The 14,301-nt window shown below is 48.8% G+C and overlaps 1 protein-coding gene across 8 annotated transcripts in view; it reads right to left on the reverse strand.

Moving 5' to 3' along the window:
- Window positions 1-14,301, reverse strand: part of LOC137439901 (plasma membrane calcium-transporting ATPase 3) — a 480,661-nt gene that overhangs the window by 74,132 nt on the left and 392,228 nt on the right. For all 8 annotated transcript variants that reach the window (XM_078768504.1, XM_078768497.1, XM_078768519.1 and 5 more), the window contains one exon: window positions 3,162-3,373. In XM_078768504.1, the coding sequence (XP_078624630.1) occupies window positions 3,162-3,373 (212 nt within the window). The remainder of the gene's footprint in view (window positions 1-3,161; window positions 3,374-14,301) is intronic.

Here is a 14,301-nt window from a genome sequence, read left to right on the forward strand (position 1 = left end):
TTGCTAAGGTATGCTGAGAGGCTAGGTGGGCAGTCAGAGAGGCAAATAACATCTGGTTCCAATCCAAAGGCAAGGAAGCACAATGAGAGAGATTTGGTGAGAAGGTATGGATGGCAGTGCATACGAGGCATGCAACAAACATGGAAGGAAGGGAATGATTCGAACAAGGTGTGTAACTATGAAGGATAAAGCTCGAACCTCTTGCACCTCTATATTTCGGCTCTGAAAGAGAGATGTCAACACTTCTCAAAATTGTTGAAAGTTCAGAGTCGTTTTAACAGAACTGAGGTTGACAAAGTGAACCAGAGGCATATGAAAATGCAAATGGAAGAACCACAATCCAGGTTGGAGACATTTGTGGCTACAAACAAGCTCAGAAATAGAAAAAACAGGTGGAAGATCAGGTATCCTGCCAGAGATGTTGATAGTTGGATGCTGCAAATGATTTTGTCAATAACCTTTATGACTTCATGCTATTTGGAGTGGACAGGAAGTACTGATCAGACTGGTCTGACTGTTCTGGTGCCTATCCTTAAGAAGGGAGACCTTTCTTTTTTGTGATAACTAGTGAGGCCTTTCTCTCCTTGATGTTGCTGGCAAAGTACTATGATGTTGCAAAAAAATAAAAATAAAGGACTACAGAAAGCGGCGGAAGAGGAACTCCCTGAATCAAAATGTGGCTTCCAGGAAGAGAGAAGCTGTTCAGACATTATATTCACAGTCCAACAACTCCTAGAGAAGTCACATGAGCATCCAGATAACTTATTTTTCTTGTTTGTTGACATGACTTGGTTCCCTGTAGTACTGCCTTATGGAAAGCACTTGGGAAGCTTGGCATCCCTGAAAATATTGTTAAGCTAATTCGGTCTTTTCATGAGTCCATGAAGAGCCAGATACATATGAATGGGAAGGTATTGGATGAGATAGATGTTGACAATAGGCTTCATCAGGGGTGTCCAATGGCACCGACTCTGTTTAACTTGTATACGCATGATGTGGTAGAAATGTGGAGTGAGCAGGTCACAAGAGTGGATGGAATGGGTATCCTCCTGCACTACAAGCTGGACCAGAAGCTTTTCAGGTGGTAAACTAGGAATATATGTCTAAATTCCCAAATATCTTACTATAATTCACCAAATGTCTGTCTGTCTGTTCGAAGGTACTGTAAAAACTGCTGAACCGATCGCAAATATATTTTGGGTGGGTAATCCTGGGACTCCTGGGAGTAAAATAGGCTATTTAGTTTTCCCAATTTCAGCTTTGGCCTCCAGCATTCTCAGGTTTGGACTCCCGCATAACATTTGCGTTCGCATACCATTCATTGTGACGATGTTGTCATTGTGATGATGTTGTGACGATGTATGTGTTCACGGTAGTGTTTGACGTGACGGTGTGAACGTAATTTCGTAATGTTTTTCGTTTCGTAATCCTTTAATGAACGTTTAATGCCCTTCGATGTCCGGGGCCGCATGCGCGCTACACTGGACGGGCCAGCGTGTACCTAGCAACAGTACCCGCCCTACGGGCGGGGCTTCAATTGGGAAGCCCAAATGAATAGGTAAAATACCAGAACTTGACTTGACTTGAACTGACTTGACTTGACTTGACTGTCTAGACTCTAGAGGAAGTAAAAGTCGTAACAAGGTTTCCGTCGGTGAACCTGCGGAAGGATCATTATCGGGACAACATGAGAGCGAGCGAGACGCGAGATGTACGTGGTACGTGATCGTCCATGTACTGTTTAGCCATGTACTGTTTAGATTTTGATGATTTGCGTGTGATATGATTCAACGGATGTTTATATGAATCGTTTAAAATAAAAAAGCCTTCAATTTCTGATATTTTACCTTTTCATTTGGGCTTCCCAATTGAAGCCCCGCCCGTAGGGCAGGTACTATTGCTAGTATGACTAAATTCCAGTTTGCAGATGCTGCACTCTTGGCCACCACATGAGCAGGAGCAGAGGTCACCGTGAAAGAGTTCTCCAGGACAGCAGTGGGCTTTAGATTGTGTGAGAGCTTCAACAATATCAAAATCATGGTTGCAGTAGAGAAGTCACCAATACAAACAGTACCATTGTGGGGAATGTGAACAATGTGCGAACAGGAGTTCTACTACTTGGGGTCACCAATTGCTTCAACTGGGATTGTGGATGTGGACATTGAGAGGATTGCCTTAGCTTCCAGGGCTTTTGGGGCTCAGAGACTAGCTGTTTTCAATGATTGCTGTCCAACAACCTCCAAAACAAAGTCTTATTTATCAGACTTGTGCACTCTGCACTGTTGTAACATGCGGAGTGTTGGACACCATTGTGCAAGGATCTCAAGGAGCTAGATGCCTGCCACGAGATTTATCAGCGCAGTCTTTGGCATCTCTAGGTGACAGCAGTGGACCTTGCTCCTACATGTACATGCATTGAGAGAGCTAATAGGGGGGGGGGGGGGGGGGGGGGGGAGGGAGAAATCGAGAACTACGTGTATCTCTCTCTCTCTCTGCACATGTATCTCTCCCTGCACGTGTGTCTCTCTGCACGTGTGTGTGTGTGTGTGTGTGTGTGTGTGTGTGTGTGTGTGTGTGTAGCTGTCTGCGTGTGTGTGTTTCTGTATCTGAATTGTCCCTATATATTGCGAATTCAAATTGGTGCAATAATTTCAGATGTATCTTTGCTTTACAACTATTTTGCGCTTCCTTGTCGGTTTCATTACAACAAATTGCTGAATAGAACACCTGCACAGGATTAATGTGAATATGTCCACAGGTGTAACTATATGACGAGTCAAGTGGCTACGTTGCACGTAATTGAAATTTAAATTCCCACTACGTTAATCTTGAAAAGGGTGGTATTGGCCTGGTTATGATGGTGGTGTGTGACATTTTGACAGAATTTAAACTAATAAGCAAAATCATCAGTAATATGTCAGACAAGTAAAGTTGGTCAAATGATCCAAAGCAGGCAACCAATCATTCATTCCAGATGGTATAAGAATGAGGCTGAATAAAAAATGAAAAATAATTAGAAATATATATCACACCACAATAGCACATTTATGGACAGGCCAGTTAAAAGGTGTAAAAATTATATGAGTACAAGCAAAGGAAAAAATGGCAAGGAAGCTGGAAAATGGCAAAAAACAACAACCAGGGCCAAATAAATGTCTGACCTGAATCACAAACGTCCCCAACACGATGGAGCAGAAAATGGGGTTTCGGTAGATACCCCCAAAGACATTACGCTCCCCGTGAATCTTGCGAGCATTGACCTCGTTGAAGAGTTGCATCATTACAAAAGTGTTGAAGACGAATGTGTAGTGCTCAGACGGCGGTGCATGCAGTGGTGCATAACGCCCGCTGTCGAAGTCAAACATCCTCTCTCCTGCATGCCAAAGCACCAGTTTCACTCGGTTTCCAACTGGTACACAATACATTTGGCAGGTCGTGATGACATGAAGAACAAGCACTTAACACCATCCGTCCGTGAAACACTACTCAGATAAATGTTATGGTAATAAAAAAGGACAATTTGAGAATATAATTATGGAGACAGCATGTTCCACATCAGCATGTGTGGCTTCTTTATCAACCAAATGTATTATTGTTAAGTAATCCATTCCACAAGTGCAGCTGGAACAATTTGCTTTTCTAAAATTTCTGGTTTTCGGTGCCAGCATAAAACTGACACAAATTCACGACTTGAGTTGCAATGATTCTCTCCCCACCCAATCCCACCTTCTCCTCATACATTAATCAGCTTCCACAAATTCCACTAAATCTTTACTAGTTATAAAGAAAAAAAAAACGATTAATTAAATTAGGTCACTTGTTTCAAAACTGGACAATTTTTTGAAGTGCGTGTTCCAAAATAAAAACAGAAGCCACAAATATAGCAAAGCAATGTGCTCAGAAGTGAACGCCTGTTTTACAATCCCATCAGTGGCATCATTCGATGATGCAAAAGCGACAAATCCCAAGTAGTGTTAAGCTGTACCAGTGTACCTGCTCTCCTGCTGTCCTTGTAATTTATGTAAAAGCCCACCGTCTCAGAATGCCTTGGTCCTGAATTTAACCCATGTGCAAGCTCTTCCATGAGCATTAGACATTGTGGAAAAAAACAAGAAGCAAAAGTGGCATTTGTTTAACATCGTTAGAAGGGAAAGCATGTTTATATTTTGCAAAACTTTGCATTTACCTGCAGGGGAAGGAGATTAATTTCGTGAAAATAAAAGCAAATAAAAATGAGCTTATTTCTGGGATAGACAAAGACATGGTGGCAGGATGGCCTCTGAACTGTCTAGCCTGGGTTTGAATCCCGACCAGCTAGAAACTGGTGTCTTGCGTGCAGGACGAAGCATCAATGTGTGTGTCGTCCCTTGTGTGGACGTCAAACTGGGTGTCCCGTCTACTAGCATTACATGGTGGATGTTAATGATCCTACGATGTCCTTCAGGAGAGTAGGCCAGTGATCGCCTGCAGCCTGAACAAATTACAAATTCTTGCCCTAACCTATGGGGGAGTTGCATCAGCGGTACAGCCGATAGACCTCTAGTTACCTCAGCCACCAAAGGTGGATGGAGGTTATGTTTTCACCCCTGTCTGTCTGTTTGTCTGTGAACAAGATATATCAAAATGTTGTGGATGTATCCGGACGAAATTTGGCAGAGAGGTAGTGCATGTGACAAGGACGAAATTATTCGATTTTGGTGAAGATCCAGATTCGGATCCGGCTACTAGAATTTTTAAAAAAGTGATTCTTCACCATTGGGAAAAAATAAAATAAAATTTTATTATTATTATTTTTTCCTAATGGTGAAGAATCACTTAAAATTTTTTTTTATAGTAGCCGGTGATTGTTCACCATTGGGAGATTGCGCCAAAAACGATACATAGCAGGATATCTCAAAAACTTGTATACGGATTTGGACGAAACTGGGTGGACCGGTTAGGTGTCGGATAAGGACGGTTCGATTAAATTTTGGTGAAGATCTCAATATGGATTCGGATATGAGAATTATTTAATTTTACAAGTGATTCTTCACCATTGGGAGATGGGGCCAAAAACGATACATAGCGGGATATCTCAAAAAGTTATGGATGGATTTGGACCAAACTTGGTGGAGAGGTTGGATGTGTGACAAGGAAGAACCGATTCAATTTTGGTGAAGATCTGGATCTGGATGCAGCCAGTATAATTTTTTAAGCGATTCTTCACCATTGAGTGACGTGGCCAACCAGGTGGAGGTTTGCTCTCTGGAGTGCCGTTCTAGTTTTACTCCTGTTATTAGCTCTCATTGGACTTGCTCCGAAACGGGGCTTATGGATTGGGTCTTGTCCATCTGTCCGTACGTGTGTGCGTCCACAAACATATGTCGTTCATATATGTTCCGATTTTGTTCATACTTGACATATAGATAATAATACATGATGGTATTTTAGCACATCATTTTGTTTCAAGATGCGATCAAAGATGGCCGAATGACGGCCATTTTAGTTGTAAAATAACCCGATGTTGACCACGTCCTCAAACATTTCTAGGACATGCATTTACTGATCTTGTTAATGTTGTGAATTATAGCAATTGCATGTTCCACTTTATCGATGATCCAGAATTTTCAACACCAGAACCACTGGTGTTTTAATAAGAAAATGTAAAATTAAATAAATTGCTCTAGTAATACTGCTTTGGAATTGTTTCAAAATACATTCTCGACCTGTGACGGCGGTGAAGAAAACATGTGTTTCAAAGTTTTAACAAATGTCTTAAAATCGAAATTACAGTTGCTGTTGCTGCATAGCAAGGAAAGTTGCGCATTTATACAAATTATGATGAGCCATGTCAACAGGTTTCAACTACTCTGCACAATTGTTATTGTAGTGTGCAGAAACTTCAAACAATGTTTTTGTCTACGAAAAGAGAATTAAAGATCATACCCTCTTACTCTCTAACATAACGTGTAAGAGGACAAAAGCTGCGCATTTTGCAATACAATGAGCATCCGATATACAAACTCCCCAAAACTTCTACACCAGTGGTTCCCAAAGGTTTTTGTACATGACCCAAAAATTGAAATCACATTTGCCTCCCGGCCCAAATGGGACCGGTACCTACTTGGAACAGGTCAGTACGACAAAAAAAAAGTGAGAAAATGCTTTCAACGTGAAACCCACCCTCAAAAAAAATCGGGATTTTCAAGTTTGGGTCACGACCCTGGATTTGTGAACCCCTGCTCTCCAGCATCTGCCAAGCTCAAGTCAGAAGATGGAATAGCGTATCGGTAATGTTGACTTTAATGGTAGCATCTGGAAGAACACTTCAATAAAGCTCGATTCCATCCCTGACGCAACAGCTCGCTCATAAAATCAACTCATCATGAAGTCAGATCACTAACCACCGCTGTCTTTCCAGTAATTTGTGGCTACAGTGTATTGTATACCATCTACAACATGTACTGCAACAACTCCCGCTCTCTGCTCAAATGAGCTTCTTTCAGCCACATAATCTGTACCATCAAGGACCAGAGGAAAGGCATCATGCTCGGAACCAAGCACTGCCTTCAAGTGTCATTTCAAATTATGCAAGATTAGTCAGGTTCACCATGTCAATAAATTATATTTCGTTCAAAATCATGGTAGATTAGCAAACCTATACATTTTTGGAAAGGTTATAGCATAAGGAAACTAAAAATCAATGTTTACATTTGGAGAGATACCTGTATGGCGGCCATTTTGGATTTTCAAAATGGCCACTGTAAAATACATATTTTGTTCTATTTCTGCCTCTAATTACCCTAAAAACTTTTAAAAATATACTAAACCTATATTTTCAGGGACAAGGAATCCAATGAAAGTATCAAATTAGTGATATAGGGAATGGTAAGACACGAATCAAAGGTTTTGAATTGCAAAATACTGTCTTTAAATTCACGATAAGTTGCATAATCAAATACATGTTATCATTTTGTACAGGCAGTTAATAACATCAAAATGTGTCACAATAATTCATATCACCAAACATACACAGGCAGTCAGCAAAATCATATATACACATGCAGTCAGTATAACTTCACATCTACACAGGCAGTCAATGACAAAATATACACAGGCAGTCAATGGCATCAAACATACACGATTACAGAATATGCCATTTAGAGTTCGTCATCACTGTCCTGTGTGTCGTATCCGACAATATGGTCCGCATCGTTTTCACAGTCCGTTCCACACAAGCAAAGGTCGGTCAAATTGATTGGCAAATCGAATTGGTCGAATGGTCGATCGAATCGAATTCGATGAATCGAATCGATCGAATGGTCGATCGAAGCGATTGGTCGAATGGTCGAATTGAATTGGTCGATTGGTCGAATTGGTCGAATCGAATTGGTCGGAATTGGCAAATGTAAACATTGATTTTCAGATTTTCCATGTAATAACGTTTCCAAAAATGTATAGGTTTGCTAATCTACCATGATTTTGAACGAAAAAACATAGTGAACCTGACTAGATCGTGATTTAGACATATTTTGCTGCTCCTTCATACCTGGATCAAAGCACTGGTTGTCCAAAGTACAACCACGGATGAATAATCTCCAATGTAACTGCAGTACAGTTTGAAGAGAAGGGCCGCCATCATTTCAAATGAACGAAACGGCATCAGTAAGCTACCCATGTCCGATAAATGAATAAAGGGGAAAAAAGTTATTGGAAACTTTTAGGATGAAACCTTGCACACAATCATACTAAAATACGCAATTTGGCGTCTGTCTGTCTGTCTGTCTGATTATTTATTTGACCGCGATACATCCTGTCGTTACTTATCCAATCTCAACCAAACTTGACACGATGACTAAGGGTTACACAATGAAGGTTGTAGCGCATTCATTCCCCCCCTCCCCAAGGGGGTTTGCTCCCCGGAGCGGGTTTTCCCCGCCGTTGCCGTCAAAGACGTTGTGTGTTGAGGTGTATATCAATGTTAAATTAGCTTTATCGTGGCGTTTATCCAAGGCCACATCTTGCAACAAAACAAATGGTAATCGCATGTTATTAATGTTATTACAAAACAATATTAATACTAATAATGTCCCACTTCCCTAAGGCGTTTTTCCTGCAGTTATAACGTGTATAAATAGCTTATGGTTATAATGGCGTTTCCGTGGGAGCAACAGCTTCTACAGGAGGTAAAAATATTATAAACCACAAACACGTTTGATTACCTTTTTAAATGGTCAATAATGCTGTTTAACAAAGAACTGAAATAAATTTGGAGAAATACACATTAGAGTTAGACCATGCTTATCACGTCGACGATCGCTCCTGATCGTAGATCTACTGCAGTCTGTATACCCCACAAGGGTTAATAACACGACCCTTCCTGCCGCTTCCATGGAGTTATTCCAAGGCAATTTTGCGGCGTTTTGGGTTTTCCAAAGCTGCTTCTGATTACAAACGTAATAACAACACTTATAATAAATAATAGCATAATATTAATGATATTATGAAACAATATCCCCACTCCTCAAAGGGTTTTGTGGATTGCGATATTGCCCCCTCCCACACCCTGACATCCTCACTGAAGTAAATGTTACTATCAGGAATTTAAAATCATGTGGCATGTTCTGATCCTTTCATTTACCTGATCTAACATGTTATAATGTCATGTACGGTCTGATCCTTTCACCAGATCTAACATGTTATAATGTCATGCATGGTCTGACGCTTCATTCACCTGATATATTGTGGCGGACACGATGACTCGCTGGCGCAGTGACATAATTCCGAGCACCAGTGGGTGGCGGCCACGCCCCAGGTGAGGCGTGGCCTCCAGATATACACGCGGGCTCGCAGCCCCGAGCAGGGCAGTGCTGACCAGTGAGCAAGCAAGAAAGAGCTCGACCTAACCCAAAGCGTTGTGGCCTACCTTTATTTAACGTGTGTGCCCAGCACCACACTACACTGGTGACCTCCGACTGGTTCAGCCGTTGCTGTTCCCCGAACGTGCTATGGCCACCAACGCTGTCGCGATCAAGCTACCGGAGTTCTGGGAAGCGCAGGCCGACACCTGGTTTCTACAGGCCGAGGCCCAATTCCAGCTCCGGGGCGTCACGGCGGACGACACGAGGTACTTTTACGTGGTCGCTGCCCTTGGATCCGGCACTGCCGCCCGAGTCGTGTCCTTCCTCCGGCACCCGCCGGACGAGAGCAAGTACGCGGCGCTCAAGCGGCTTCTCCTCGACACGTTTGGCCTCACAGAGGCCGACCGCGCTGAACGTCTTTTGGACCTTCCCGTACTCGGCGACACATGACCGTCCGCCCGCATGGATTACATGCTGTCCCTGCTCGGCGACGGCCACGCGGATTTCTTCTTCCGTGCTCTCTTCCTCCGCCAGCTACCTGTACAGGTGCGGCTCACGCTGGCCGGTTCGAACATTACGGAACCGCGCGCCCTGGCCAGAGAGGCGGACAAGTTTTTTGCAGCCCACGACGCACGGCCGGCATATAGCATGGCCGCCGCGCATGGCGCGAGTGGTTCGGATCGCCACGTAGCATGGCGTTCGGATCCTCCCGAATACGGCATAGGTTTGGCGGATCGCCACGTGGCATGGCGTTCGGATCCTCCCGAACACGGCGTAGGTTTGGCGGATCTGCGCGTGGCCGCCACCACGCCCCGCCCACCACCGTCGTCACGACCGGCGCGACAACCACCACCGGGCCAGACCTGGTGCCAGTTCCATACCAGGTTCGGCCACAAGGCCAGGTCCTGCCGCCCGCCTTGTACTTTTGGCAGGTCGGGAAACGGCCAGGCCGGCGCTCGCTTCCTGCCATGAGCGTCGGCCATACGGGCAGCCTTCTGTTCATAACAGACACCTCCTCGGGTCGTCGCTTCCTGTGCGACACGGGAGCGCAGGTGAGCGTCCTCCCTGCCTCCGCGTCCGACAAGCAAGCTGAGGGCCGGGGCCCCGCTTTGCTTGCCGCCAACGGCACGCCCATCCGCACGTTCGGAAAGCGTCGTCTCTCGCTGCGGTTCGGGGGGCAGCGCTTTCAGTGGTCGTTTGTTACCGCTAGTGTCCCCATGGGCCTACTCGGAGCGGACTTCCTCTGTGCGCATGGGCTGCTGGTGGACGTGAGGCACAGACGCCTTGTCCAAGCTGAAACCTTCAGCTCGCTTGCTTGCGCGCTGAGCAGTTCGTTGAGCAGCTCCCTGGGCGGCTCACCGAGCGGCTTGCTGAGCGTTTCGGTCCCGGCGAGGTTGGTCTGCACGCTTCCAGCAGCGGACGAGTTCACCCGCCTCCTCGCCAGTTTCCTGGCCCTCACGCGGCCCACTTTCTCGGCGGTGGCCGTCAAGCACGGGGTGGAGCATCACATCCCCACCGTCGGGCCACCGGTCTATGCCCGGGCGCGCCGCCTCGACCCGGCGAAGCTCGCCGTGGCGCAGGGGGAGTTCGCCACGCTGGAGCGACTGGGCATCGTCCGGCGCTCCAACAGCGCATGGGCATCGCCGCTGCACATTGTGCCCAAGCCCGGCGGCGGGTGGCGGCCGTGCGGAGACTACCGCCGCCTCAACGATGCTACCACCCACGACCGCTACCCGGTCCCTCACATCCAGGACTTTTCCGCCCGGTTGGCGAAAATGTCCCTCTTCTCCAAGGTGGACCTCATCCGCGGATACCACCAGGTCCCCGTCAGGCCGGAGGACATACCGAAGACGGCCGTCATCACACCATTCGGCCTCTTCGAGTTTCTGCGGATGCCCTTCGGGTTGAAGAATGCGGCCCAGGCATTCCAGCGGCTTATGAACAGCGTCTTGCACGACTTGGACTTCGTGTACGTCTACCTGGACGACATCCTCGTCGCAAGCGCGTCTCGTGAGGAGCACCTCCGCCATCTCCGCACGCTCTTCGAACGCCTGGGCCGACATGGCCTGGTCATCAACCCCGCCAAGTGCCGGTTCGGCGTCACCGAAATCGACTTTTTGGGGCACCGCGTCACCAGGCACGGGGCCATCCCCTTACCGGCCAAGGTGGAGGCGGTCAGGGGTTTTCCGCGCCCCCGCACGATCAAGGGGCTCCAGGAGTTCCTGGGCATGGTGAACTTTTATCACCGTTTCCTGCCCCGCATCGCCCAGCTCCTGCGCCCCCTGCACGAGGCCCTCCGGGGGAAGCCGGGCAAAGGCGACGTTGCCTGGACCGAGCCGATGGACGCGGCGTTCGCGGGCGCGAAGCTCGCCTTGGCTAACGCCACCATGCTCGCGCACCCGGCGCCCGATGCACCGATCGCCGTCACCACCGACGCGTCGGACTACGCGGTGGGCGCGGTGCACGAGCAGTGGGTGAAGGGAGCTTGGCAGCCGCTGGCGTTTTTTAGCCGGCAGCTCCGCCCGCACGATCGGCGGTACAGTACCTTCGAACGCGAGCTGCTCGGGCTCCACCTGGCGGTCCGGCACTTCCGCCATTTGCTCAAGGGCTGCCCGTTCCCGGCCTTCGTCGACCACAAGCCCCTGGTTTTTGCGATGGCCAAGGTCGCCGAGCCGTGGTCGGACCGGCAGCAGCGTCACCTCTCGGCCGTGTCCGAGTACACGACGGACATCCGGCACGTCGCGGGGAAGGACAACCCAGTGGCGGATTGCCTTTCCCAGTCCGTCGCCCATGCGGTCCACCTCGGGATCGACTATGCCCGGATGGCGGCGGACCAGTCCGCCGACCCCGCCGTCCAGGCTTTTCGGACCGCCGTCACGGGCCTCCGCGTCACCGAGGTACCATTCGACGGCGCGGGCGCGGCCCTCTTGTGCGACGTCTCCCTCGGCCGGCCTCGCCCCATCGTGCCCGCTGGCTGGCAGCGCCGGGTTTTTGACGCCATCCACGGCCTGTCCAACCCGGGCACGAAGGCCTCCCAAAAGCTGGTCGCCGACAAGTTCGTCTGGCATGGCCGTCCACGATTGGGCCAGGACGTGCCTCGCGTGCCAGCGCGCGAAGGTTCACTGCCACACCCAAGCCCCGCTGGCCCCGTTTACGGTGCCCGAACGTCGGTTCGACCACGTTCACGTGGACTTGGTGGGACCTCTGCCCCCCCTCGCGGGGTTTCACCCACGTCCTCACCATGGTGGACCGCACCACCCGGTGGCCGGAGGCCGTGCCTTTGGCAGCAACGACGGCGGCGGACGTCACGCAGGCGTTTATCGCCACTTGGGTTGCCCGGTTCGGCGCCCCCTCGGACATCTCGTCCGACCGCGGCCCCCAGTTCACCTCGGAGCTCTGGGGGACGGTACCGCGGGGGCTTGGCGTCCAGCTGCACCACACCACGGCCTACCACCCCCAGGCCAACGGCCTGTGCGAGCGCTTCCATCGCGCCATGAAGAGCGCGCCCCGGGCCAGCCTCCGCGACGGCGGCTGGGTCGACAGGCTCCCCTGGGTCCTGCTTGGCCTCAGGACGGCGCCCAAGGACGACCTGCGCGCGTCCGCGGCGGAGTTGGTCTTCGGACAACCGCTGCGGGTGCCGGGCGAGTTCCTCCCCGACTCCACGGCACCATGGTCCGCGGCGCAGCAGCGCTCCGCCCTGCAGGAGACCGCCCGGAGGTTCGCCCCGGTGCCGACGGCGTACCACGGTTGCCCGCCAACGCACGTCGCCCCGGAGCTTCGCACAGCGGAGTACGTGTTCGTCCGCCACGACGCCCACCGGACACCGCTGCGGCCCCCGTACGACGGGCCCTTCCGCGTGCTGGAGACCGGGGTGAAGCATTTCACCCTGGACATCGGCGGTACTCCTGACCGCGTCTCCGTGGACCGCCTCGAGCCGGCCCACCTCGACTTGGACCACCCCCCGCCAGTGGCTCTGCCCCCGCTTCGGGGCCGCCCCCCGGCACCGCCAAACCCCCGCCGTCACGCCACCCCCCTGCCCTGCACCCATCCCAGATGCCGCCAGAGGCATCCCAGATGGCATCCCGGCATCCCAGACGCCGCCAGCCGCCAGAGGGCGTTTCGGCCGGGTCATCCGTTTGCCCCGCAAACTGACCCTTCAGGTGCGCGGGAATTCTGGGGGGGGGCGGGTGTGGCGGACACGATGACTCGTTGGCGCAGTGACATAATTCCGAGCACCAGTGGGTGGCGGCCACGCCCCAGGTGAGGCGTGGCCTCCAGATATACACGCGGGCTCGCAGCCCCGAGCAGGGCAGTGCTGACGAGTGAGCAAGCAATAAAGAGCTCGACCTAACCCAAAGCGTTGTGGCCTACCTTTATTTAACGTGTGTGCCCAGCACCACACTACAATATCATGTTATAAATATAATGTCATGCACGGTCTGATGCTTCATTCACCTGATATATCATGTTATAATGTCATGCATGGTTTGATCGTTTCATTCACCTGATATATCATGTTATAAATATAATGTCATGCACGGTCTAACGCTTCATTCACCTGATATATCATGTTATAATGTCATACATGGTTTGATCGTTTCATTCACCTGATATATCATGTTATAAATATAATGTCATGCATGGTCTGACGCTTCATTCACCTGATATATCATGTTATAAATATAATGTCATGCACGGTCTGACGCTTCATTCACCTGATTATGTCATGTTATAATGTCATGCATGGTTTGATCGTTTCATTCACCTGATATATCATGTTATAAATATAATGTCATGCACGGTCTGACGCTTCATTCACCTGATATATCATGTTATAATGTCATGCATGGTTTGATCGTTTCATTCACCCGATATATCATGTTATAATGTCATGCATGGTCTGATCGTTTCATTCACCTGATCTAACATGTTATAATATGCATGTTCTGATCCTTTCAATGACCTGATCTAACATGTTATATTGTCATGTACGGTTTGATCCCTCCCCCCCGCCCCCAATCCCTCTCCCTCCCGCAGATTTCCGATGTCCTTGTTCTCTGCTGTTACACTTGTGTGCTTCCCTCTCTCTCCCCATCTTGTCTCCCGCTCCCTTTATTGTATGTTTTTTCTGTCCGTTTGATTTTTTGTGTGATTGATGTTAGCTCTTCCACGAGCCTCGATCTTGTATACAAAAAAAGAAAAGAAAAAAAAAAGATCCTTTCAAGGACCTGATCTAACATGTTACATTGTCATGTACGGTGTGATCATTTCAATGACCGGATCTAACATGTTATATTGTCATGCATGGTCTGATCCTTTCAATTACCTGATCTCACATGTTATGTCATGAATGTTCTGATCCTTTCATTGACCTGATGTAACATGTTATAAGATCATGCATGTTCTGATCATTTCAATTACCATATCTAACATGTTATGTCATGCATGTTCTGCTCCTTTC

The sequence above is a fragment of the Myxine glutinosa genome, chromosome 1, assembly GCF_964187855.1.
Source record: "Myxine glutinosa chromosome 1, kmMyxGlut1.1, whole genome shotgun sequence".
Classification (NCBI taxonomy): Eukaryota; Metazoa; Chordata; class Myxini; order Myxiniformes; family Myxinidae; genus Myxine; species Myxine glutinosa.